At 49.1% G+C, this 25,270-nt stretch overlaps 1 protein-coding gene across 11 annotated transcripts in view; it reads left to right on the forward strand.

Moving 5' to 3' along the window:
* spire1a (spire-type actin nucleation factor 1a) overlaps positions 1 to 25,270 on the forward strand; it is a 168,489-nt gene that overhangs the window by 59,848 nt on the left and 83,371 nt on the right. For all 11 annotated transcript variants that reach the window (XR_008755585.1, XM_055893201.1, XM_055893197.1 and 8 more), the window contains 2 exons: positions 10,827 to 10,913; positions 12,307 to 12,436. Coding sequence is in view for 10 of the 11 variants with exons in the window: in XM_055893201.1 (XP_055749176.1) it covers positions 10,827 to 10,913; positions 12,307 to 12,436 (217 nt within the window). In the remaining variant the exon portion in view is untranslated. The remainder of the gene's footprint in view (positions 1 to 10,826; positions 10,914 to 12,306; positions 12,437 to 25,270) is intronic.

Below are 25,270 nucleotides of genomic sequence, written 5' to 3' on the forward strand. Positions count from 1 at the left end.
TTTTTAACATGTCCCTGACAGAGTCTGTAATACCAACATGTTTCAAGCAGACCACCATAGTCCCTGTCATGAACACTAATGTAACCTGCCTAAATGACTACCGACCCGTAGCACTCACGTCTGTAGCCATGAAGTGCTTCGAAAGGTTGATCATGGCTCACATCAACACCATTATCCCAGAAACCCTAGACCCACTCCATTTTGCATACCAACAGATCCACAGATATATTTTAGGTTTTTGAAAAATGTAAGTGTAACCTTTTTTTTTATTTAACTAGGCAAATCCGTTAAGAACAAATTCTTATTTACAATAACGGCCAAACCCGGACGATGCTGGGCCAATTGTGCGCCGCTCTATGGGACTCCCAATCACGGCTGAATGGGATACATCCTGGAATTGAACCAGGGACTGTAGTGACGCTTCTTGCACTGAGATGCAGTGCCTTAGACTGCTGCGCCACTCGAGAGCCCAAATTATGCAATCTCTATTGCACTCCACACTGCCCTTTCCCACCTGGACAAAAGGAACACCTATGTGAGAATGCTGTTCATTGACTACAGCTCAGCGTTCAACACCATAGTGCCCTTAAAGCTCATCACTAAGCTAAGGACCCTGGGACTAAACACCTCTCTCTGCAACTGGATCCTGGACTTCCTGACGGGTCGCCCCCAGGTGGTGAGGGTAGGTAACAACACATCTGCTACGCTGATCCTCAACACATGGGGCCTCTCAGGGGTGCGTGTTCAGTCCCCTCCTGTACTTCCTGTTCACCCACGACTGCACTGCCAGGACATCACTTGGGCCAAGCTTCCTGCCATCCAGGACCTCTATACCAGGCGGTGTCAGAGGAAAGCCCTAAAAATTGCCAAAGACTCCAGCCACCCTAGTCATGGACTTCTCTCCGCTACCGCACAGCAAGCGCTGCCGGAGCGAAGAGTCTCGGTCCAAGAGGCCTCTTCACAGCTTCTACCCCCCCCAAGCCATAAGACTCCTGAACAGCTAATCAAATGGCTCCCCGGGATATTTGCAATTGCCCCCCCCCCCCCCCCTATCCCCCCCCCCCCCCCCCTATTTTACATGATTGGTAGTCTCATAGGGTGGGCCACAATTTTCCCAGCGTCGTCCGGGTTAGGGTTTGGCCGGGGTAGGCCGTCATTGTAAATAATAATTTGTTCTTAACTGACTTGCCTCGTTAATTAAAATTATATATGAGAAATGTCACTATGCTGCTGCTACTCTGTTTATTATCTATTCATAGTCCCGTTTACCTACATGTACGTATTACCTTATCTAACCGGTGCCCCCACATATTGACTGTCCCGGTACCCCCTGTATATAGCCTCCACATTGACTCTGTACCGGTACCCCCTGTATATAGCCTCCACATTGACCCTGTACCGGTACCCCCTGTATATAGCCTCCACATTGACCCTGTACCGGTACCCCCTGTATATAGCCTCCACATTGACTCTGTACCGGTACCCCCTGTATATAGCCTCCACATTGACCCTGTACCGGTACCCCCTGTATATAGCCTCCACATTGACTCTGTACCGGTACCCCTTGTATATAGCCTCCACATTGACTCTGTACCGGTACCCCCTGTATATAGTCTCCACATTGACTCTGTACCGGTACCCCCTGTATATAGCCTCCACATTGACTCTGTACCGGTACCCCCTGTATATAGCCTCCACATTGACTCTGTACCGTAATACCCTGTATATAGCCTCCACATTGACTCTGTACCGTAATACCCTGTATATAGCCTCCACATTGACTCTGTACCGGTACCCCCTGTATATAGCCTCCACATTGACTCTGTACCGGTACCCCCTGTATATAGCCTCCACATTGACTCTGTACCGGTACCCCCTGTATATAGCCTCCACATTGACTCTGTACCGGTACCCCCTGTTTATAGCCTCCACATTGACTCTGTACCGTAATACCCTGTATATAGCCTCCACATTGACTCTGTACCGGTACCCCCTGTATATAGCCTCCACATTGACTCTGTACCGGTACCCCCTGTATATAGCCTCCACATTGACTCTGTACCGTAACACCCTGTATATAGCCTCCACATTGACCCTGTACCGTAATACCCTGTATATAGCCTCCACATTGACTCTGTACCGGTACCCCCTGTATATAGCCTCCACATTGACTCTGTACCGGTACCCCCTGTATATAGCCTCCACATTGACTCTGTACCGTAATACCCTGTATATAGCCTCTACATTGACTCTGTACCGGTACCCCCTGTATATAGCCTCCACATTGACTCTGTACCGGTACCCCCTGTATATAGCCTCCACACTGACTCTGTACCGGTACCCCCTGTATATAGCCTCCACATTGACTCGGTACCGGTACCCCCTGTATATAGCCTCCACATTGACTCTGTACCGTAATACCCTGTATATAACCTCCACATTGACTCTGTACCGGTACCCCCTGTATATAGCCTCCACACTGACTCTGTACCGGTACCCCCTGTATATAACCTCCACATTGACTCTGTACCGGTACCCCCTGTATATAGCCTCCACATTGACTCTTAACCGTAACACCCTGTATATAGTCTCCACATTGACTCTGTACCGGTACCCCCTGTATATAGTCTCCACATTGACTCTGTACCGGTACCCCCTGTATATAGCCTCCACATTGACTCTGTACCGGTACCCCCTGTATATAGCCTCCACATTGACTCTGTACCGTAATACCCTGTATATAGCCTCCACATTGACTCTGTACCGTAATACCCTGTATATAGCCTCCACATTGACTCTGTACCGGTACCCCTGTATATAGCCTCCACATTGACTCTGTACCGGTACCCCCTGTATATAGCCTCCACATTGACTCTGTACCGTAATACCCTGTATATAGCCTCCACATTGACTCTCTACCGGTACCCCCTGTATATAGCCTCCACATTGACTCTGTACCGGTACCCCCTGTATATAGCCTCCACATTGACTCTGTACCGTAATACCCTGTATATAGCCTCTACATTGACTCTGTACCGGTACCCCCTGTATATAGCCTCCACATTGACTCTGTACCGGTACCCCCTGTATATAGCCTCCACATTGACTCGGTACCGGTACCCCCTGTATATAGCCTCCACATTGACTCTGTACCGGTACCCCCTGTATATAGACTCCACACTGACTCTGTACCGGTACCCCCTGTATATAGCCTCCACATTGACTCGGTACCGGTACCCCCTGTATATAGCCTCCACATTGACTCTGTACCGGTACCCCCTGTATATAACCTCCACATTGACTCTGTACCGGTACCCCCTGTATATAGCCTCCACACTGACTCTGTACCGGTACCCCCTGTATATAACCTCCACATTGACTCTGTACCGGTACCCCCTGTATATAGCCTCCACATTGACTCTTAACCGTAACACCCTGTATATAGTCTCCACATTGACTCTGTACCGGTACCCCCTGTATATAGCCTCCACATTGACTCTGTACCGTAATACCCTGTATATAGCCTCCACATTGACTCTGTACCGGTACCCCCTGTATATAGCCTCCACATTGACTCTGTACCGGTACCCCCTGTATATAGCCTCCACATTGACTCTGTACCGTAATACCCTGTATATAGCCTCCACATTGACTCTGTACCGGTACCCCCTGTATATAGCCTCCACATTGACTCTGTACCGGTACCCCCTGTATATAGCCTCCACATTGACTCTGTACCGTAATACCCTGTATATAGCCTCTACATTGACTCTGTACCGGTACCCCCTGTATATAGCCTCCACATTGACTCTGTACCGGTACCCCCTGTATATAGCCTCCACACTGACTCTGTACCGGTACCCCCTGTATATAGCCTCCACATTGACTCGGTACCGGTACCCCCTGTATATAGCCTCCACATTGACTCGGTACCGGTACCCCCTGTATATAGCCTCCACATTGACTCTGTACCGGTACCCCCTGTATATAGACTCCACACTGACTCTGTACCGGTACCCCCTGTATATAGCCTCCACATTGACTCGGTACCGGTACCCCCTGTATATAGCCTCCACATTGACTCTGTACCGGTACCCCCTGTATATAGCCTCCACATTGACTCTGTACCGGTACCTCCTGTATATAACCTCCACATTGACTCTGTACCGGTACCCCCTGTATATAGCCTCCACACTGACTCTGTACCGGTACCCCCTGTATATAACCTCCACATTGACTCTGTACCGGTACCCCCTGTATATAGCCTCCACATTGACTCTTAACCGTAACACCCTGTATATAGTCTCCACATTGACTCTGTACCGGTACCCCCTGTATATAGCCTCCACATTTACTCTGTACCGTAACACCCTGTATATAGTCTCCACATTGACTCTGTACCGGTACCTCCTGTATATAACCTCCACATTGACCCTGTACCGTAACACCCTGTATATAGCCTCCACATTGACTCTGTACCGTAACACCCTGTATATAGCCTCCACATTGACCCTGTACCGTAACACCCTGTATATAACCTCCACATTGACCCTGTACCGTAACACCCTGTATATAGCCTCCACATTGACTCTGTACCGGTACCCCCTGTATATAGCCTCCACATTGACTCTGTACCGGTACCCCCTGTATATAGCCTCCACATTGACTCTGTACCGGTACCCCCTGCATATAGCCTCCACATTGACTCTGTACCGGTACCCCCTGTATATAGCCTCCACATTGACTCTGTACCGGTACCCCTTGTATATAGTCTCCACATTGACTCTGTACCGGTACCCCTTGTATATAGCCTCCACATTGACTCTGTACCGGTACCCCCTGTATATAGCCACCACACTGACTCTGTACCGGTACCCCCTGCATATAGCCTCCACATTGACTCTGTACCGGTACCCCTTGTATATAGTCTCCACATTGACTCTGTACCGGTACCCCCTGTATATAGCCTCCACACTGACTCTGTACCGGTACCCCCTGTATATAGCCTCCACACTGACTCTGTACCGGTACCCCCTGTATATAGCCTCCACACTGACTCTGTACCGGTACCCCCTGTATATAGCCTCCACATTGACCACAGTGTTCACTCCTCCCCAACTCAAGGCTGTCATGGTGACGGGTACCAGACTGTGTCTCTTCTCCTCCCAGAGGATCCCTGATGGCTAACAATAACATATCCTGACATAATGTAAACATGATACATTACCCTTTCTCCCTCAGTGTCATATCCTGACATAATGTAAACATTATACATTACCCTCTCTCCCTCAGTGACATATCCTGACATAATGTAAACATTATACATTACCCTCTCTCCCTCAGTGACATATCCTGACATAATGTAAACATTATACATTACCCTCTCTCCCTCAGTGACATATCCTGACATAATGTAAACATTATACAATACCCTCTCTCCCTCAGTGACATATCCTGACATAATGTAAACATTATACATTACCCTCTCTCCCTCAGTGACATATCCTGACATAATGTAAACATGATACATTACCCTCTCTCCCTCAGTGACATATCCTGACATAATGTAAACATTATACATTACCCTCTCTCCCTCAGTGACATATCCTGACATAATGTAAACATTATACATTACCCTCTCTCCCTCAGTGACATATCCTGACATAATGTAAACATTATACAATACCCTCTCTCCCTCAGTGACATATCCTGACATAATGTAAACATGATACATTACCCTCTCTCCCTCAGTGACGTTGTTAGTTTCTAAGATCTCCACCCGTCTCCCCTTATCAATGCCTGCCACATGTAATCACTTCCCTGCACTCAACACATTCCAAGATTAGTTGCACCCATTATATACCTTCCTCCTATACCCATTACCTTCCTCCTATAACCATTACCTTCTGGTGTAGACCCTCCACTATATACCTTCCTCCTATAACCATTACCTTCTGGTGTAGACCCTCCACTATATACCTTCCTCCTATAACCATTACCTTCTGGTGTAGACCCTCCACTATATACCTTCCTCCTATAACCATTACCTTCTGGTGTAGACCCTCCACTATATACCTTCCTCCTATAACCATTACCTTCTGGTGTAGACCCTCCACTATATACCTTCCTCCTATAACCATTACCTTCTGGTGTAGACCCTCCACTATATACCTTCCTCCTATAACCATTACCTTCCTCCTATAACCATTACCTTCTGGTGTGGACCCTCCACTATATACCTTCCTCCTATAACCATTACCTTCTGGTGTAGACCCTCCACTATATACCTTCCTCCTATAACCATTACCTTCCTCCTATAACCATTACCTTCTGGTGTGGACCCTCCACTATATACCTTCCTCCTACAGATACCCATTACCTTCTGGTGTAGACCCTCCACTATATACCTTCCTCCTATAACCATTACTTTCTGGTGTAGACCCTCCACTATATACCTTCCTCCTATAACCATTACCTTCTGGTGTAGACCCTCCACTATGTACCTTCCTCCTATAACCATTACTTTCTGGTGTAGACCCGCCACTATATACCTTCCTCCTATAACCCTTCTGGTGTAGACCCTCCACTATATACCTTCCTCCTATAACCATTATCTTCCTCCTATAACCATTACCTTCTGGTGTGGACCCTCCACTATATACCTTCCTCCTATAACCATTACCTTCCTCCTATAACCATTACCTTCCTCCTATAACCATTACCTTCTGGTGTTGACCCTCCACTATATACCTTCCTCCTATAACCCTTCTGGTGTAGACCCTCCACTATATACCTTCCTCCTATACCCATTACCTTCCTCCTATAACCATTACCTTCTGGTGTAGACCCTCCACTATATACCTTCCTCCTACAGATACCCATTACCTTCTGGTGTAGACCCTCCACTATATACCTTCCTCCTACAGATACCCATTACCTTCTGGTGTAGACCCTCCACTATATACCTTCCTCCTATAACCATTACCTTCTGGTGTAGACCCTCCACTATATACCTTCCTCCTATAACCATTACTTTCTGGTGTAGACCCTCCACTATGTACCTTCCTCCTATAACCATTACCTTCTGGTGTAGACCCTCCACTATATACCTTCCTCCTATAACCATTACCTTCTGGTGTAGACCCTCCACTATGTACCTTCCTCCTATAACCATTACCTTCTGGTGTAGACCCTCCACTATGTACCTTCCTCCTATAACCATTACCTTCTGGTGTAGACCCTCCACTATATACCTTCCTCATATAACCCTTCTGGTGTAGACCCTCCACTATATACCTTCCTCCTATAACCATTATCTTCCTCCTATAACCATTACCTTCTGGTGTGGACCCTCCACTATATACCTTCCTCCTATAACCATTACCTTCCTCCTATAACCATTACCTTCCTCCTATAACCATTACCTTCTGGTGTTGACCCTCCACTATATACCTTCCTCCTATAACCCTTCTGGTGTAGACCCTCCACTATATACCTTCCTCCTATAACCATTATCTTCCTCCTATAACCATTACCTTCTGGTGTGGACCCTCCACTATATACCTTCCTCCTATAACCATTACCTTCCTCCTATAACCATTACCTTCCTCCTATAACCATTACCTTCTGGTGTTGACCCTCCACTATATACCTTCCTCCTATAACCCTTCTGGTGTAGACCCTCCACTATATACCTTCCTCCTATACCCATTACCTTCCTCCTATAACCATTACCTTCTGGTGTAGACCCTCCACTATATACCTTCCTCCTACAGATACCCATTACCTTCTGGTGTAGACCCTCCACTATATACCTTCCTCCTACAGATATCCATTACCTTCTGGTGTAGACCCTCCACTATATACCTTCCTCCTATAACCATTACCTTCCTCCTATAACCATTACCTTCTGGTGTGGACCCTCCACTATATACCTTCCTCCTATAACCATTACCTTCTGGTGTAGACCCTCCACTATATACCTTCCTCCTATAACCATTACCTTCCTCCTATAACCATTACCTTCTGGTGTGGACCCTCCACTATATACCTTCCTCCTACAGATACCCATTACCTTCTGGTGTAGACCCTCCACTATATACCTTCCTCCTATAACCATTACTTTCTGGTGTAGACCCTCCACTATATACCTTCCTCCTATAACCATTACCTTCTGGTGTAGACCCTCCACTATGTACCTTCCTCCTATAACCATTACTTTCTGGTGTAGACCCTCCACTATATACCTTCCTCCTATAACCCTTCTGGTGTAGACCCTCCACTATATACCTTCCTCCTATAACCATTATCTTCCTCCTATAACCATTACCTTCTGGTGTGGACCCTCCACTATATACCTTCCTCCTATAACCATTACCTTCCTCCTATAACCATTACCTTCCTCCTATAACCATTACCTTCTGGTGTTGACCCTCCACTATATACCTTCCTCCTATAACCCTTCTGGTGTAGACCCTCCACTATATACCTTCCTCCTATACCCATTACCTTCCTCCTATAACCATTACCTTCTGGTGTAGACCCTCCACTATATACCTTCCTCCTACAGATACCCATTACCTTCTGGTGTAGACCCTCCACTATATACCTTCCTCCTACAGATACCCATTACCTTCTGGTGTAGACCCTCCACTATATACCTTCCTCCTATAACCATTACCTTCTGGTGTAGACCCTCCACTATATACCTTCCTCCTATAACCATTACTTTCTGGTGTAGACCCTCCACTATGTACCTTCCTCCTATAACCATTACCTTCTGGTGTAGACCCTCCACTATATACCTTCCTCCTATAACCATTACCTTCTGGTGTAGACCCTCCACTATGTACCTTCCTCCTATAACCATTACCTTCTGGTGTAGACCCTCCACTATGTACCTTCCTCCTATAACCATTACCTTCTGGTGTAGACCCTCCACTATATACCTTCCTCATATAACCCTTCTGGTGTAGACCCTCCACTATATACCTTCCTCCTATAACCATTATCTTCCTCCTATAACCATTACCTTCTGGTGTGGACCCTCCACTATATACCTTCCTCCTATAACCATTACCTTCCTCCTATAACCATTACCTTCCTCCTATAACCATTACCTTCTGGTGTTGACCCTCCACTATATACCTTCCTCCTATAACCCTTCTGGTGTAGACCCTCCACTATATACCTTCCTCCTATAACCATTATCTTCCTCCTATAACCATTACCTTCTGGTGTGGACCCTCCACTATATACCTTCCTCCTATAACCATTACCTTCCTCCTATAACCATTACCTTCCTCCTATAACCATTACCTTCTGGTGTTGACCCTCCACTATATACCTTCCTCCTATAACCCTTCTGGTGTAGACCCTCCACTATATACCTTCCTCCTATACCCATTACCTTCCTCCTATAACCATTACCTTCTGGTGTAGACCCTCCACTATATACCTTCCTCCTACAGATACCCATTACCTTCTGGTGTAGACCCTCCACTATATACCTTCCTCCTACAGATATCCATTACCTTCTGGTGTAGACCCTCCACTATATACCTTCCTCCTATAACCATTACCTTCTGGTGTAGACCCTCCACTATATACCTTCCTCCTATAACCATTACCTTCTGGTGTGGACCCTCCACTATATACCTTCCTCCTATACCCATTACCTTCTGGTGTAGACCCTCCACTATATACCTTCCTCCTATACCCATTACCTTCTGGTTTAGACCCTCCACTATATACCTTCCTCCTATACCCATTACCTTCCTCCTATACCCATTACCTTCCTCCTATAACCATTACCTTCCTCCTATAACCATTACCTTCTGGTGTTGACCCTCCACTATATACCTTCCTCCTATAACCATTACCTTCCTCCTATAACCATTACCTTCCTCCTATAACCATTACCTTCTGGTGTAGACCCTCTAAACCTCAGGACTCCATCAGTAACATGAATATATTTTCCCATTCTCAGAACCCAACCGTATTCAAGGACTCAACTTTAGTGTTTGGTCACGCATTCCTATAACCCTTAACCTCTGGGGTCACACATTCCTATAACCCTTAACCTCTGGGGTCACACATTCCTATAACCCTTAACCTCTGGGGTCACACATTCCTATAACCCTTAACCTCTGGGGTCACACATTCCTATAACCCTTAACCTCTGGGGTCACACATTCCTATAACCCTTAACCTCTGGGGTCACACATTCCTATAACCCTTAACCTCTGGGGTCACACATTCCTATAACCCTTAACCTCTGGGGTCACACATTCCTAGGATGTAATGATCACATCAAACTTTTTGCATGCGTTTGCTGTTCTGATAGTTTCAGATGACTTTCTGCCCAATAGAAATGGATGGTAAATAATGTATTGTCACTTTTCTTGTACAATAGAATACAATATGTTTCGTAACACTTGTTCGTTCATGTGGATTCTACCAGGATTACGGATAGTCCTGAATAATGAGTGAGACAGATGTACAAATATGATACCCCCAAGACATGCTAACCTCTCACCATTACAATAACAGGGGACGTTAGCATAGCCCCAAGACATGCTAACCTCTCTCCATTACAATAACAGGGGACGTTAGCATAGCCCCAAGACATGCTAACCTCTCTCCATTACAATAACAGGGGACGTTAGCATAGCCCCAAGACATGCTAACCTCTCTCCATTACAATAACAGGGGACGTTAGCATAGCCCCAAGACATGCTAACCTCTCTCCACTACAATAACAGGGGACGTTAGCATTTGTGTGTGTTTACTCACTACCTCCCCTGTTCCTGTTGTTGTTACTCCAGCTGAATGGAGACATCCCTCCCAGGTTAAAGAAGAGTGCTCATGAGGTCATCCTGGACTTCATCCGCTCCAGACCACCTCTCAACCCTGTGAGTACCGCCCTAGTCTCTCAACCCTGTGAGTCCCAACCTAGTCTCTGACCACCTCTCAACCCTGTGAGTACCGCCCTAGTCTCTCAACCCTGTGAGTACCGCCCTAGTCTCTCAACCCTGTGAGTACCGCCCTAGTCTCTCAACCCTGTGAGTACCGCCCTAGTCTCTCAACCCTGTGAGTACCGCCCTAGTCTCTCAACCCTGTGAGTACTGACCTAGTCTCTGACCACCTCTCAACCCTGTGAGTACCGCCCTAGTCTCTGACCACCTCTCAACCCTGTGAGTACCGCCCTAGTCGCTCAACCCTGTGAGTACCGACCTAGTCTCTGACCACCTCTCAACCCTGTGAGTACTGACCTAGTCTCTCAACCCTGTGAGTACTGACCTAGTCTCTCAACCCTGTGAGTACCGACCTAGTCTCTGACCACCTCTCAACCCTGGGAGTACCGACCTAGTCTCTGACCACCTCTCAACCCTGGGAGTACCGACCTAGTCTCTGACCACCTCTCAACCCTGTGAGTACCGACCTAGTCTCTGACCACCTCTCAACCCTGGGAGTACCGACCTAGTCTCTAACCACCTCTCAACCCTGGGAGTACCGACCTAGTCTCTAACCACCTCTCAACCCTGGGAGTACCGACCTAGTCTCTGACCACCTCTCAACCCTGTGAGTACCGACCTAGTCTCTAACCACCTCTCAACCCTGTGAGTACCGACCTAGTCTCTAACCACCTCTCAACCCTGGGAGTACCGACCTAGTCTCTGACCACCTCTCAACCCTGTGAGTACCGACCTAGTCTCTGACCACCTCTCAACCCTGTGAGTACCGACCTAGTCTCTAACCACCTCTCAACCCTGGGAGTACCGACCTAGTCTCTGACCACCTCTCAACCCTGTGAGTACCGACCTAGTCTCTGACCACCTCTCAACCCTGGGAGTCCCGACCTAGTCTCTGACCACCTCTCAACCTGCCGGGGCGGCAGGTAGCCTAGTGGTTAGAGCGTTGGATTAGTAACCGAAAGGTTGCAAGTTCGAATCCCCGAGCTGACAAGGTAAAAATCTGTGGTTCTGCCCCTGAACAAGGCAGTTAACCCACTGTTCCTAGGCCGTCATTGAAAATAAGATTTTGTTCTTAACAGACTTGCCTGGTAAAATTTATATATATCCAATTTGTAAGTCGCTCTGGACAAGAGCGTCTGCTAAATGACTTAAATGTAATTGCCCTTACTGTGACGCCTTCTTGCTCCTAAGGGGATGAATCCAGTTTTGTTGACTTGAAAGGAAGGGCAGCTGCTTCAGTACGTGTTTTATTGTGGATGGTTGATGAGCTTGATGGTTGATGAGTCTCTCCTGCACAGAATTCATTATCTGCTTGTCTGTCTGTTTGTAGGTTACTGCTAGGAAGTTGAAGCCTCACCCTGCGTGGCCGCAGACCCTCCATGAGCGTCTCTTAGAGGGCATCAGACAGGAGAGGAAGCTACGGCCTGTATCACCTGACATGATCCGACGCAACCGCCTGGGTGAGCAGGACACACACGCTCGGACGCGGCCGGGACGCGGCCCGGGTCGGACGCGGCCCGGCTCGGACGGTGTTACGCAAAAGTTGACCCTTGCTCCATTTCATACCCACATATGACACATTATTATATTAGTGTCACAGATTATAATTTTTATTTTGTTAGCAGGCTTAGTCTCATAATACTCGATACCAAAACGATACCACGGCAAGAAAAGAAGGCATATTAGCCAAAGTCACAGAATGGCACTTGATCCAGAGGCATGCTCGCCGAAGTGTTTTAGGGAGTGTTTGACAGTGATGAGGGGTGATCGTTTGACCGCGGACCCATAGCGGATGCAGACAATGAGGCAGTGATTGCTGAGATCCTGGTTGAAGACAGCAGAGGTGTATTTAGAGGGTAAGTTGGTCAGGATGATATCTAAGGGGGTGCCCATGGTTACGGATTTAGGGTTGTACCTGGTAGGTTCCTTCATAATTTGTGAGATTGAGGGCATCTAGTTTAGATTGTAGGACGGCCAGGGTGTTGACCTCTCTGGTATAAGTGGGACGGTAGCGTCCCACCTCGACAGCAGCCAGTTAAATTGCAGGGCGCCAAATTCAAAACATCAGAAATCCCATAATTAAAATTCCTCAAACATACAAGTATTTTACACCATTTTAAAGATACACTTGTTGTAAATCCAACCACAGTGTCCGAGTTCAAAAAGGCTTTACAGAGAAAGCACACCATGCGGTTATGTTAGGTCAGCGCCTAGTCACAGAAAACTACAGCCATTTTCCAGCCAAGGCTAGGGCTCACAAAAGTAAGAAATTATTAAGTGAATCACTAACCTTTGATCTTCATCAGATGCTCACAGGACTTCATGTTACACAATAAATGTTTTTTTTTGTTCGATAATGTCCCTCTTTATGTCCAAAAACCTCTGTTTTGTTGGTGCGTTTAGTTCAGAAATCCAAAGGCACAATGCATGCTCTTAACATCATGACGAAAAAGTACAATAAAAGTTAGTAGAAACATGTCAGAAATCAATCTTCAGGTTGTTTTTGTCATAATTAATCAATAATATTTCAACCGGACAAAAGCTTCGTCAATAGAAAAGGAGAAACAAGAAAGGTGCGTTCCCGATCACGCGCTGGACTCGTGTCTGGAAATGTCCACTGTCCACTCATTGAAAGTGCTGTATCTCCCTAATTTTTCAGAGTTAAAGCCTGAAACAATTCCTAAAGACTGGCCATGTGTAGAGGAAGCCATAGAGATCGTGAACTGGGTCCTAAGTCTTTGTATGGTGGATAGGCTTTCAATGGAAAAACAGCCTTTCAAAATAATAGTACTTGCTGGTTGGATTTTCCTCAGGTTTTCACCTGCCATATCAGTTCTGTGATACTCACAGACAGTATTTTATATGCATATCCTAGCTTCTGGGCCTGTGTATCAGGCAGTTTTATTCGGGCACGCTTTTCATCCAAAATTCTGAATGTTGTCCCCTACCCTAGTGAAGTTCAGCATGTCCCGGTTTAGGTCACCTAACAGTACGAACACTGAAGATAGATGGGGGGGGGGGGGGCAATCAATTCACATATGGTTTCCACAGCACAGCTGGGGGCTGAGGGGGGGTCTGTAACAAGCGGCAATGGAGAGACTTGTTTCTGGAAAGGCGGATAAAAAAAAAAAAAGTAGAAGCTGGAATTGTTTGGGCACAGACCTGGATAGTAGGACATAACTCTGCAGGCTATCTCTGCAGTAGATTGCAACTCCGCCCCCTTTGGCAGTAATGTCTTGACGGAAAATGTTATAGTTATTGATGGGAATTTCAGGATTTTTGGTGGCCTTCCTAAGCCAGGATTCAGACACGGCAAGCACATCAGGGTTGGCGGAGTGTGCTAAAGCAGTGAATAAAACAAACTCCGGGAGGAGGCTTCTGATGTTAACATGTATGAAACTAATGCTTTTACGGTTAGTCAACAAATGCGCCTGGGGAATAGGTGTGGTACTAGGGCCTGGGTTAACCTCTACATCACCAGAGGAGGAGTAGGATAAGGGTACGGCTAAAGGCTATAAAAACTGGTCGTCTAGTGCGTTCGGAACAGAGTAAAAGGAGCAGGTTTCTGGGCGTGGTAGAATATATTCAAGGCATAATGTACAATCAAGGGTATGGTAGGATGTGAGTACAGTGGAGGTAGGACCTAGGCGTTGAGTGACGATTAGAGAGGTTTTGTCTCTAAAGGCACCAGTTAAGCCAGGTGAAGTCACGGCATGTGTGGAGGGTGGAACAAAAGGATTAGCTAAGGCATATTGAGCAGGGCTGGAGGCTCGACAGTGAAATAAGACAAAAATCACTAACCAAAACGGCAATAGACCAGGCATATTGACATTAGGGAGAGGAATGTGCAGTTGAGTGATCATAGGGTTCAGTGAGTAGCTAGGCGAGCTGGAGGCACGGCGATTCAGACAACTAGCAGGCCGGGGATAGCAGATGAGCCTCAAGGGGACGTCGCAACATGATGCAGCCCAGACTCCCAGTGCAGGCTAGCAGTGAGTTAGTGGAGCTAACATGGTGCAGCCCAGACTCCCAGTGCAGACTAGCAGTGAGTTAGTGGAGCTAACATGATGCAGCCCAGACTAGCAGTGAGTTAGTGGAGCTAATATGATGCAGCCCAGACTCCCAGGCTAGCAGTGAGTTAGTGGAGCTAACATGATGCAGCCCAGACTCCCAGGCTAGCAGTGAGTTAGTGGAGCTAACATGATGCAGCCCAGACTCCCAGGCTAGCAGTGAGTTAGTGGAGCTAACATGATGCAGCCCAGACTCCCAGTGCAGACTAGCAGTGAGTTAGTGGAGCTGACATGATGCAGCCCAGACTCCCAGTGCAGACTAGCAGTGAGTTAGTGGAGCTAACATGATGCAGCCCAGACTCCCAGTGCAGACTAGCAGTGAGTTAGTGGAGCTAACATGATGCAGCCCAGACTCCCAGTGCAGACTAGCAGTGAGTTAGTGGAGCTAACATGATGCAGCCCAGACTCCCAATGCAGACTAGCAGTGAGTTAGTGGAGCTAACATGATGCAGCCCAGACTCCCAGGCTAGCAGTGAGTTAGTGGAGCTAACATGATGCAGCCCAGACTCCCAGTGCAGACTAGCAGTGAGTTAGTGGAGCTAACATGGTGCAGCCCAGACTCCCAGGCTAGTATTGAGTTAGTGGAGCTAACATGATGCAGCCCAGACTCCCAGTGCAGACTAGCAGTGAGTTAGTGGAGCTAACATGATGCAGCCCAGACTCCCAGTGCAGACTAGCAGTGAGTTAGTGAAGCTAACATGATGCAGCCGAGACTCCCAGTGCAGAATAGCAGTGAGTTAGTGGAGCTAACATGATGCAGCCCAGACTCCCAGTGCAGACTAGCAGTGAGTTAGTGGAGCTAACATGATGCAGCCCAGACTCCCAATGCAGACTAGCAGTGAGTTAGTGGAGCTAACATGGTACAGCCCAGACTCCCAGGCTAGCAGTGAGTTAGTGGAGCTAACATGGTACAGCCCAGACTCCCAGGCTAGCAGTGAGTTAGTGGAGCTAACATGATGCAGCCCAGACTCCCAGTGCAGACTAGCAGTGAGTTAGTGGAGCTAACATGATGCACCCCAGACTCCCAATGCAGACTAGCAGTGAGTTAGTGGAGCTAACATGATGCAGCCCAGACTCCCAATGCAGACTAGCAGTGAGTTAGTGGAGCTAACATGATGCAGCCCAGACTCCCAATGCAGACTAGCAGTGTTAGTGGAGCTAACATGATGCAGCCCAGACTCCCAATGCAGACTAGCAGTGAGTTAGTGGAGCTAACATGGTACAGCCCAGACTCCAAGGCTAGCAGTGAGTTTGTGGAGCTAACATGGTGCAGCCCAGACTCCCAGTGCAGACTAGCAGTGAGTTAGTGGAGCTAACATGATGCAGCCCAGACTAGCAGTGAGTTAGTTGAGCTAACATGATGCAGCCCAGACTCCCAGTGAGTTAGTGGAGCTAACATGATGCAGCCCAGACTCCCAGGCTAGCAGTGAGTTAGTAGAGCTAACATGGTGCAGCCCAGACTCCCAGGCTAGCAGTGAGTTAGTGGAGCTAACATGATGCAGCCCAGACTCCCAATGCAGACTAGCAGTGAGTTAGTGGAGCTAACATGATGCAGCCCAGACTCCCAATGCAGACTAGCAGTGAGTTAGTGGAGCTAACATGGTACAGCCCAGACTCCCAGGCTAGCAGTGAGTTAGTGGAGCTAACATGATGCAGCCCAGACTCCCAGTGCAGACTAGCAGTGAGTTAGTGGAGCTAACATGATGCAGCCCAGACTCCCAGGCTAGCAGTGAGTTAGTGGAGCTAACATGATGCAGCCCAGACTCCCAGGCTAGCAGTGAGTTAGTGGAGCTAACATGATGCAGCCCAGACTCCCAGTGCAGACTAGCAGTGAGTTAGTGGAGCTAACATGATGCACCCCAGACTCCCAATGCAGACTAGCAGTGAGTTAGTGGAGCTAACATGATGCAGCCCAGACTCCCAATGCAGACTAGCAGTGAGTTAGTGGAGCTAACATGATGCAGCCCAGACTCCCAATGCAGACTAGCAGTGAGTTAGTGGAGCTAACATGATGCAGCCCAGACTCCCAATGCAGACTAGCAGTGAGTTAGTGGAGCTAACATGATGCAGCCCAGACTCCCAATGCAGACTAGCAGTGAGTTAGTGGAGCTAACATGATGCAGCCCAGACTCCCAATGCAGACTAGCAGTGAGTTAGTGGAGCTAACATGATGCAGCCCAGACTCCCAATGCAGACTAGCAGTGAGTTAGTGGAGCTAACATGATGCAGCCCAGACTCCCAATGCAGACTAGCAGTGAGTTAGTGGAGCTAACATGATGCAGCCCAGACTCCCAATGCAGGCTAGCAGTGAGTTAGTGGAGCTAACATGATGCAGCCCAGACTCCCAGGCTAGCAGTGAGTTAGTGGAGCTAACATGATGCAGCCCAGACTCCCAGGCTAGCAGTGAGTTAGTGGAGCTAACATGGTGCAGCCCAGACTCCCAGTGCAGACTAGCAGTGAGTTAGTGGAGCTAACATGATGCAGCCCAGACTCCCAGGCTAGCAGTGAGTTAGTGGAGCTAACATGATGCAGCCCAGACTCCCAGGCTAGCAGTGAGTTAGTGGAGCTAACATGATGCAGCCCAGACTCCCAGTGCAGACTAGCAGTGAGTTAGCGGAGCTAACATGATGCAGCCCAGACTCCCAGGCTAGCAGTGAGTTAGTGGAGCTAACATGATGCAGCCCAGACTCCCAGTGCAGAATAGCAGTGAGTTAGTGGAGCTAACATGGTACAGCCCAGACTCCCAGGCTAGCAGAGAGTTAGTGAAGCTAACATGATGCAGCCCAGACTCCCAGTGCAGACTAGCAGTGAGTTAGTGGAGCTAACATGGTGCAGCCCAGACTCCCAGGCTAGCAGTGAGTTAGTGAAGCTAACATGATGCAGCCCAGACTCCCAGTGCAGAATTGCAGAGAGTTAGTGGAGCTAACATGGTACAGCCCAGACTCCCAGGCTAGCAGTGAGTTAGTGGAGCTAACATGGTGCAGCCCAGACTCCCAGTGCAGACTAGCAGTGAGTTAGTGAAGCTAACATGATGCAGCCCAGACTCCCAGTGCAGACTAGCAGTGAGTTAGTGGAGCTAACATGATGCAGCCCAGACTCCCAGTGTAGACTAGCAGTGAGTTAGTGGAGCTAACATGGTGCAGCCCAGACTCCCAGTACAGGCTAGCAGTGAGTTAGTGGAGCTAACATGATGCAGCCCAGACTCCCAGTACAGACTAGCAGTGAGTTAGTGGAGCTAACATGATGCAGCCCAGACTCCCAGTACAGGCTAACAGTGAGTTAGTGGAGCTAACATGATGCAGCCCAGACTCCCAGTACAGACTAGCAGTGAGTTAGTGGAGCTAACATGATGCAGCCCAGACTCCCAGTGCAGACTAGCAGTGAGTTAGTGGAGCTAACATGGTGCAGCCCAGACTCCCAGTGCAGACTAGCAGTGAGTTAGTGAAGCTAACATGATGCAGCCCAGACTCCCAGTGCAGACTAGCAGTGAGTTAGTGGAGCTAACATGATGCAGCCCAGACTCCCAGTGTAGACTAGCAGTGAGTTAGTGGAGCTAACATGGTGCAGCCCAGACTCCCAGTACAGGCTAGCAGTGAGTTAGTGGAGCTAACATGATGCAGCCCAGACTCCCAGTACAGACTAGCAGTGAGTTAGTGGAGCTAACATGATGCAGCCCAGACTCCCAGTACAGGCTAACAGTGAGTTAGTGGAGCTAACATGATGCAGCCCAGACTCCCAGTGCAGACTAGCAGTGAGTTAGTGGAGCTAACATGATGCAGCCCAGACTCCCAGTGCAGACTAGCAGTGAGTTAGTGGAGCTAACATGATGCAGCCCAGACTCCCAGTGCAGACTAGCAGTGAGTTAGTGGAGCTAACATGATGCAGCCCAGACTCCCAGGCTAGCAGTGAGTTAGTGGAGCTAACATGATGCAGCCCAGACTCCCAGTGCAGACTAGCAGTGAGTTAGTGGAGCTAACATGATGCAGCCCAGACTCCCAGGCTAGCAGTGAGTTAGTGGAGCTAACATGATGCAGCCCAGACTCCCAGGCTAGCAGTGAGTTAGTGGAGCTAACATGATGCAGCCCAGACTCCCAGTGCAGACTAGCAGTGAGTTAGTGGAGCTAACATGATGCAGCCCAGACTCCCAGGCTAGCAGTTAGTTAGTGGAGCTAACATGATGCAGCCCAGACTCCCAGGCTAGCAGTGAGTTAGTGGAGCTAATATGATGCAGCCCAGACTCCCAGGCTAGCAGTGAGTTAGTGGAGCTAATATGATGCAGCCCAGACTCCCAGGCTAGCAGTGAGTTAGTGGAGCTAACATGATGCAGCCCAGACTCCCAATGCAGACTAGCAGTGAGTTAGTGGAGCTAACATGATGCAGCCCAGACTCCCAGTACAGACTAGCAGTGAGTTAGTGGAGCTAACATGATGCAGCCCAGACTCCCAATGCAGACTAGCAGTGAGTTAGTGGAGCTAACATGATGCAGCCCAGACTCCCAATGCAGACTAGCAGTGAGTTAGTGGAGCTAACATGATGCAGCCCAGACTCCCAATGCAGACTAGCAGTGAGTTAGTGGAGCTAACATGGTACAGCCCAGACTCCCAGGCTAGCAGTGAGTTAGTGGAGCTAACATGATGCAGCCCAGACTCCCAGACTAGCAGTGAGTTAGTGGAGCTAACATGATGCAGCCCAGACTCCCCGTGTAGACTAGCAGTGAGTTAGTGGAGCTAACATGGTGCAGCCCAGACTCCCAGTACAGGCTAGCAGTGAGTTAGTGGAGCTAACATGATGCAGCCCAGACTCCCAGTACAGACTAGCAGTGTGTTAGTGGAGCTAACATGATGCAGCCCAGACTCCCAGTACAGGCTAACAGTGAGTTAGTGGAGCTAACATGATGCAGCCCAGACTCCCAGTACAGACTAGCAGTGAGTTAGTGGAGCTAACATGATGCAGCCCAGACTCCCAGTGCAGACTAGCAGTGAGTTAGTGGAGCTAACATGATGCAGCCCAGACTCCCAGTACAGACTAGCAGTGAGTTAGTGGAGCTAACATGATGCAGCCCAGACTCCCAGTGCAGACTAGCAGTGAGTTAGTGGAGCTAACATGATGCAGCCCAGACTCCCAGGCTAGCAGTGAGTTAATGGAGCTAACATGATGCAGCCCAGACTCCCAGTGCAGACTAGCAGTGAGTTAGTGGAGCTAACATGATGCAGCCCAGACTCCCAGGCTAGCAGTGAGTTAGTGGAGCTAACATGATGCAGCCCAGACTCACAGGCTAGCAGTGAGTTAGTGCAGCTAACATGATGCAGCCCAGACTCCCAGTGCAGACTAGCAGTGAGTTAGTGGAGCTAACATGATGCAGCCCAGACTCCCAGGCTAGCAGTTAGTTAGTGGAGCTAACATGATGCAGCCCAGACTCCCAGGCTAGCAGTGAGTTAGTGGAGCTAATATGATGCAGCCCAGACTCCCAGGCTAGCAGTGAGTTAGTGGAGCTAACATGATGTAGCCCAGACTCCCAATGCAGACTAGCAGTGAGTTAGTGGAGCTAACATGATGCAGCCCAGACTCCCAGTACAGACTAGCAGTGAGTTAGTGGAGCTAACATGATGCAGCCCAGACTCCCAATGCAGACTAGCAGTGAGTTAGTGGAGCTAACATGATGCAGCCCAGACTCCCAATGCAGACTAGCAGTGAGTTAGTGGAGCTAACATGATGCAGCCCAGACTCCCGATGCAGACTAGCAGTGAGTTAGTGGAGCTAACATGGTACAGCCCAGACTCCCAGGCTAGCAGTGAGTTAGTGGAGCTAACATGATGCAGCCCAGACTCCCAGACTAGCAGTGAGTTAGTGGAGCTAACATGATGCAGCCCAGACTCCCAGGCTAGCAGTGAGTTAGTGGAGTTAACATGGTGCAGCCCAGACTCCCAGGCTAGTAGTGAGTTAGTGGAGCTAACATGATGCAGCCCAGACTCCCAGTGCAGACTAGCAGTGAGTTAGTGGAGCTAACATGATGCAGCCCAGACTCCCAGTACAGACTAGCAGTGAGTTAGTGGAGCTAACATGATGCAGCCCAGACTCCCAGTGCAGACTAGCAGTGAGTTAGTGGAGCTAACATGATGCAGCCCAGACTCCCAGTACAGACTAGCAGTGAGTTAGTGGAGCTAACATGAAGCAGCCCAGACTCCCAGTGCAGACTAGCAGTGAGTTAGTGGAGCTAACATGATGCAGCCCAGACTCCCAGGCTAGCAGTGAGTTAGTGGAGCTAACATGATGCAGCCCAGACTGCCAGGCTAGCAGTGAGTTAGTGGAGCTAACATGATGCAGCCCAGACTCCCAGGCTAGCAGTGAGTTAGTGGAGCTAACATGATGCAGCCCAGACTCCCAGTACAGGCTAGCAGTGAGTTAGTGGAGCTAACATGATGCAGCCCAGACTCCCAGTACAGACTAGCAGTGAGTTAGTGGAGCTAACATGATGCAGCCCAGACTCCCAGTACAGACTAGCAGTGAGTTAGTGGAGCTAACATGATGCAGCCCAGACTCCCAGTACAGACTAGCAGTGAGTTATTGGAGCTAACATGATGCAGCCCAGACTCCCAGGCTAGCAGTGAGTTAGTGGAGTTAACATGGTGCAGCCCAGACTCCCAGGCTAGTAGTGAGTTAGTGGAGCTAACATGATGCAGCCCAGACTCCCAGTGCAGACTAGTAGTGAGTTAGTGGAGCTAACATGATGCAGCCCAGACTCCCAGTACAGACTAGCAGTGAGTTAGTGGAGCTAACATGATGCAGCCCAGACTCCCAGTACAGACTAGCAGTGAGTTAGTGGAGCTAACATGATGCAGCCCAGACTCCCAGTGCAGACTAGCAGTGAGTTAGTAGAGCTAACATGATGCAGCCCAGACTCCCAGGCTAGCAGTGAGTTAGTGGAGCTAACATGATGCAGCCCAGACTGCCAGGGTAGCAGTGAGTTAGTGGAGCTAACATGATGCAGCCCAGACTCCCAGGCTAGCAGTGAGTTAGTGGAGCTAACATGGTGCAGCCCAGACTCCCAGTACAGGCTAGCAGTGAGTTAGTGGAGCTAACATGATGCAGCCCAGACTCCCAGTACAGACTAGCAGTGAGTTAGTGGAGCTAACATGATGCAGCCCAGACTCCCAGTACAGGCTAACAGTGAGTTAGTGGAGCTAACATGATGCAGCCCAGACTCCCAGTACAGACTAGCAGTGAGTTAGTGGAGCTAACATGATGCAGCCCAGACTCCCAGTGCAGACTAGCAGTGAGTTAGTGGAGCTAACATGATGCAGCCCAGACTCCCAGTACAGACTAGCAGTGAGTTAGTGGAGCTAACATGATGCAGCCCAGACTCCCAGTGCAGACTAGCAGTGAGTTAGTGGAGCTAACATGATGCAGCCCAGACTCCCAGGCTAGCAGTGAGTTAATGGAGCTAACATGATGCAGCCCAGACTCCCAGTGCAGACTAGCAGTGAGTTAGTGGAGCTAACATGATGCAGCCCAGACTCCCAGGCTAGCAGTGAGTTAGTGGAGCTAACATGATGCAGCCCAGACTCCCAGGCTAGCAGTGAGTTAGTGGAGCTAACATGATGCAGCCCAGACTCCCAGTGCAGACTAGCAGTGAGTTAGTGGAGCTAACATGATGCAGCCCAGACTCCCAGGCTAGCAGTTAGTTAGTGGAGCTAACATGATGCAGCCCAGACTCCCAGGCTAGCAGTGAGTTAGTGGAGCTAATATGATGCAGCCCAGACTCCCAGGCTAGCAGTGAGTTAGTGGAGCTAACATGATGCAGCCCAGACTCCCAATGCAGACTAGCAGTGAGTTAGTGGAGCTAACATGATGCAGCCCAGACTCCCAGTACAGACTAGCAGTGAGTTAGTGGAGCTAACATGATGCAGCCCAGACTCCCAATGCAGACTAGCAGTGAGTTAGTGGAGCTAACATGATGCAGCCCAGACTCCCAATGCAGACTAGCAGTGAGTTAGTGGAGCTAACATGATGCAGCCCAGACTCCCGATGCAGACTAGCAGTGAGTTAGTGGAGCTAACATGGTACAGCCCAGACTCCCAGGCTAGCAGTGAGTTAGTGGAGCTAACATGATGCAGCCCAGACTCCCAGACTAGCAGTGAGTTAGTGGAGCTAACATGATGCAGCCCAGACTCCCAGACTAGCAGTGAGTTAGTGGAGCTAACATGGTGCAGCCCAGACTCCCAGGCTAGTAGTGAGTTAGTGGAGCTAACATGATGCAGCCCAGACTCCCAGTGCAGACTAGCAGTGAGTTAGTGGAGCTAACATGATGCAGCCCAGACTCCCAGGCTAGCAGTGAGTTAGTGGAGCTAACATGATGCAGCCCAGACTCCCAGGCTAGCAGTGAGTTAGTGGAGCTAACATGATGCAGCCCAGACTCCCAGTGCAGACTAGCAGTGAGTTAGTGGAGCTAACATGATGCAGCCCAGACTCCCAGTACAGACTAGCAGTGAGTTAGTGGAGCTAACATGAAGCAGCCCAGACTCCCAGTGCAGACTAGCAGTGAGTTAGTGGAGCTAACATGATGCAGCCCAGACTCCCAGGCTAGCAGTGAGTTAGTGGAGCTAACATGATGCAGCCCAGACTGCCAGGCTAGCAGTGAGTTAGTGGAGCTAACATGATGCAGCCCAGACTCCCAGGCTAGCAGTGAGTTAGTGGAGCTAACATGATGCAGCCCAGACTCCCAGTACAGGCTAGCAGTGAGTTAGTGGAGCTAACATGATGCAGCCCAGACTCCCAGTACAGACTAGCAGTGAGTTAGTGGAGCTAACATGATGCAGCCCAGACTCCCAGTACAGACTAGCAGTGAGTTAGTGGAGCTAACATGATGCAGCCCAGACTCCCAGTACAGACTAGCAGTGAGTTATTGGAGCTAACATGATGCAGCCCAGACTCCCAGGCTAGCAGTGAGTTAGTGGAGTTAACATGGTGCAGCCCAGACTCCCAGGCTAGTAGTGAGTTAGTGGAGCTAACATGATGCAGCCCAGACTCCCAGTGCAGACTAGCAGTGAGTTAGTGGAGCTAACATGATGCAGCCCAGACTCCCAGTACAGACTAGCAGTGAGTTAGTGGAGCTAACATGATGCAGCCCAGACTCCCAGTGCAGACTAGCAGTGAGTTAGTGGAGCTAACATGATGCAGCCCAGACTCCCAGTACAGACTAGCAGTGAGTTAGTGGAGCTAACATGATGCAGCCCAGACTCCCAGTGCAGACTAGCAGTGAGTTAGTGGAGCTAACATGATGCAGCCCAGACTCCCAGGCTAGCAGTGAGTTAGTGGAGCTAACATGATGCAGCCCAGACTGCCAGGCTAGCAGTGAGTTAGTGGAGCTAACATGATGCAGCCCAGACTCCCAGGCTAGCAGTGAGTTAGTGGAGCTAACATGATGCAGCCCAGACTCCCAGTGCAGACTAGCAGTGAGTTAGTGGAGCTAACATGATGCAGTCCAGACTCCCAGGCTAGCAGTGAGTTAGTGGAGCTAACATGATGCAGCCCAGACTCCCAGTACAGGCTAGCAGTGAGTTAGTGGAGCTAACATGATGCAGCCCAGACTCCCAGGCTAGCAGTGAGTTAGTGGAGCTAACATGATGCAGCCCAGACTCCCAGGCTAGCAATGAGTTAGTGGAGCTAACATGATGCAGCCCAGACTCCCAGGCTAGCAGTGAGTTAGTGGAGCTAACATGGTGCAGCCCAGACTCCCAGTGCAGACTAGCAGTGAGTTAGTGGAGCTAACATGCTGCAGCCCAGACTCCCAGGCTAGCAGTGAGTTAGTGGAGCTAACATGATGCAGCCCAGACTCCCAGGCTAGCAATGAGTTAGTGGAGCTAACATGATGCAGCCCAGACTCCCAGGCTAGCAATGAGTTAGTGGAGCTAACATGATGCAGCCCAGACTCCCAGGCTAGCAGTGAGTTAGTGGAGCTAACATGGTGCAGCCCAGACTCCCAGTGCAGACTAGCAGTGAGTTAGTGGAGCTAACATGATGCAGCCCAGACTCCCAATGCAGACTAGCAGTGAGTTAGTGGAGCTAACATGATGCAGCCCAGACTCCCAGACTAGCAGTGAGTTAGTGGAGCTAACATGATGCAGCCCAGACTCCCAGGCTAGTAGTGAGTTAGTGGAGCTAACATGATGCAGCCCAGACTCCCAGTGCAGACTAGCAGTGAGTTAGTGGAGCTAACATGATGCA

Source organism: Salvelinus fontinalis, chromosome 32 (genome assembly GCF_029448725.1).
Source record: "Salvelinus fontinalis isolate EN_2023a chromosome 32, ASM2944872v1, whole genome shotgun sequence".
Taxonomy (NCBI): Eukaryota; Metazoa; Chordata; class Actinopteri; order Salmoniformes; family Salmonidae; genus Salvelinus; species Salvelinus fontinalis.